Source organism: Magnolia sinica, chromosome 7 (genome assembly GCF_029962835.1).
Source record: "Magnolia sinica isolate HGM2019 chromosome 7, MsV1, whole genome shotgun sequence".
Lineage (NCBI taxonomy): Eukaryota > Viridiplantae > Streptophyta > Magnoliopsida > Magnoliales > Magnoliaceae > Magnolia > Magnolia sinica.
In genome coordinates, this window is record NC_080579.1 from 60,160,313 (window position 1) to 60,162,613 (window position 2,301).

The window sequence follows — 2,301 nt, forward strand, 5'->3', positions numbered from 1 at the left end:
ATTTAATAGCTTTACTCCTTCGGTAAGTGAATCCATTAAATTTGTTTTGCAATCTGTGTTTCTTATACATAAATTTGTCTTCAATTTCACCTTTTTTTATTTTAATGAGAAAGATTTGCTCTATGGCTACATTTGCACTGTGGGCACTCATATTTAGCTACGGATTTTATCCGTAGCTTTAGACCGCTTTTCTGGTCGTGTAGCAAAAGTTAACGATTTAGCGGCGTCCAACACAACTGTCAGTAAAGGTCCTGGCCGTCGGTAAAGGCGGTAAAGCCTTTACCGACTGAGGCTTTACCGGCTGTTAGCTAACCCCAGGCAAAGGATTTGGCGGCGGTTTTCTTGGTCTTTGCCGACGTTTTTGACCGCCGGTAAAGGCCAGTTTTCTCATAGTGTTGGGAAGCCGGAGACCAATGTCTTCCGGAAGCTCTCCAGTGAGTTTATTGCCTGTCACGGAGAATATCTCAAGAGAGGAGATGTTGTAAATCGAGGAAGGGATCACACCACTGAGTTGGTTCTGGGAGATCTGCAGATGGACGAGATTCTGGAGACGGCCAAGTTCTTCTGGAATATCACCAGAAAGTCTATTTCTTGCAAGGTAGAGATAGATGAGAGAGGTGAGATTTCCAATGGAAGGGGGAATAAAGCCAGAAAGATTGTTGACGGAAACATCAAGAACTTTGAGTTGTGTGAGAAAGCTAAGCGAGGAGGGTATGTTTCCAGACAGTTGGTTATACGTGAGATGCATTTGTAGGAGGTTTAAGCAATTAGAGAGATTGCTAGGAATAGTACCATCAAGGGAGTTATTGTAGAGGAAGAGGTTCTGGAGGAGAGTGAGACGGCCAAGATGCGAAGGGATTGGGCCGTGGAACAAGTTATCAGAGAGGTCAAGAGTTTCGAGGAAAGAGAGGTTAGATAGGTGTGGGGGAATGATCCCAGAGAGGCCGAAGCCTTGGAGGACGACCTCACGGACGGTTTCCGTCGGTGGTGCAGGAAATGTGAGGCCAGTTGCAAACAGGGAAGCTGTTGTTCCAGCCCGCAAGTACATCCTGGGGGTCCAAAGTTATGAATTGGGATTTGAAGGATAGGAGGATTTCCATATCAGTGGAGTTGCTGCCCATGCAGCAGCAGCAAGAGAAACAGAGAAGGAGAAGTCTGTAAACGCCATAATTCTGCTCCATATGCATTTTGGACAAAATGATATGGATCTAAGCTGGAACTGATCAGAGAAGGTACTTAGCAGTCTCCAAAACCGTAATTTGAACTACGGAGTTGTGTATTTTGTAATACTCAGGTAGCGTGAAATGCCTGATAACCGCTCCTTGAAATTATGCGGGTGGAATGCATTAATCAAAAGAAATTGAAAAGCCTTGACTTCATTGTTGAGACAATCAGATATCGATACGTCTCATTTTTAACCGGCTAATAAATGCGCACTGATCCGATGGTCAGATTATCAAATAAACCTAAATTAGGTGGTTAGCATGTTATAACACTGGTCGCCCAACGCTGCAGGATTTGATTGGTTGGCGTGACCCGATCAGAAATGGGGTCCGATGGTACTTGACCTAACAACCTTTAAACATGTTTTGTGTGTGCCCCATCTCTAACAGCCGATCGCGGTCCAATCAATTTCCTCTCTGTATGCTCACCAAACAATCTACGTCCACTCCATGCTACCAAATTACTTTTCCATTGTTGACGCAGGGATGAACGTGATGAGGATAACTACTCCGAATCCACGGAGCTTCTCTGGACTCCTCACAGAGACTTCTCGAATCCATAAGGAAAGAAAGCAGAAAATAGAAATAAATTCTAATAAATTCGAAATTGATTAATTGATGAATAAAAACGAATTCACAACCCTTTAAATAGGGGTACCAAGCAATGGGAAAGAAATCAGAATCAAACTACAACTAAAACTCCTAGAATCCGCGACTTACTATAAATAGTAAACTTACTATTTATAGACGGTCGTGATGTCTACTAGTGTGCAAAGTTTTCGGCCAAAAATAGTAAGTGTCCTATTTGGCTTCACCAAACCATTCTCCTAATTATTCTAAGCTCTTTTCAAGTTGGGCGCAACTCCTAAAGCCTCACGGTTGAAGAGTTATAATCAAACTAAAACTTACTATTTATAGTAAAAACGAAATTAAAATAGGGAAACGACCGTCGATTCAGAGGTTTTTCGCAATTCCGTGATGCGCAACCCGGCGTAGCAGGATTGGTTGGCTAAAGTAGCTCGTTCTACCCCCAAATCATATATTTTACATCAGATAACTCATTCCGAATTGCGAGATA

General features: G+C 42.8%; 1 protein-coding gene across 1 annotated transcript; it reads right to left on the minus strand.

The window, feature by feature from the left end:
• Positions 1-304: 304 nt before the first annotated feature.
• On the minus strand, positions 305-1,048 carry LOC131250641 (LRR receptor-like serine/threonine-protein kinase EFR). The gene has a single exon (XM_058250926.1). It carries the CDS (start codon positions 1,046-1,048, stop codon positions 305-307), a length of 744 nt encoding a protein of 247 aa, XP_058106909.1.
• Positions 1,049-2,301: the final 1,253 nt, after the last annotated feature.

Coding starts and splice junctions, on each gene's coding strand:
- LOC131250641 (XM_058250926.1), bottom strand. CDS start 1,048: ATGTACTTGCGGGCTGGAACAACAGCTTCCCTGTTTGCAACTGGCCTC.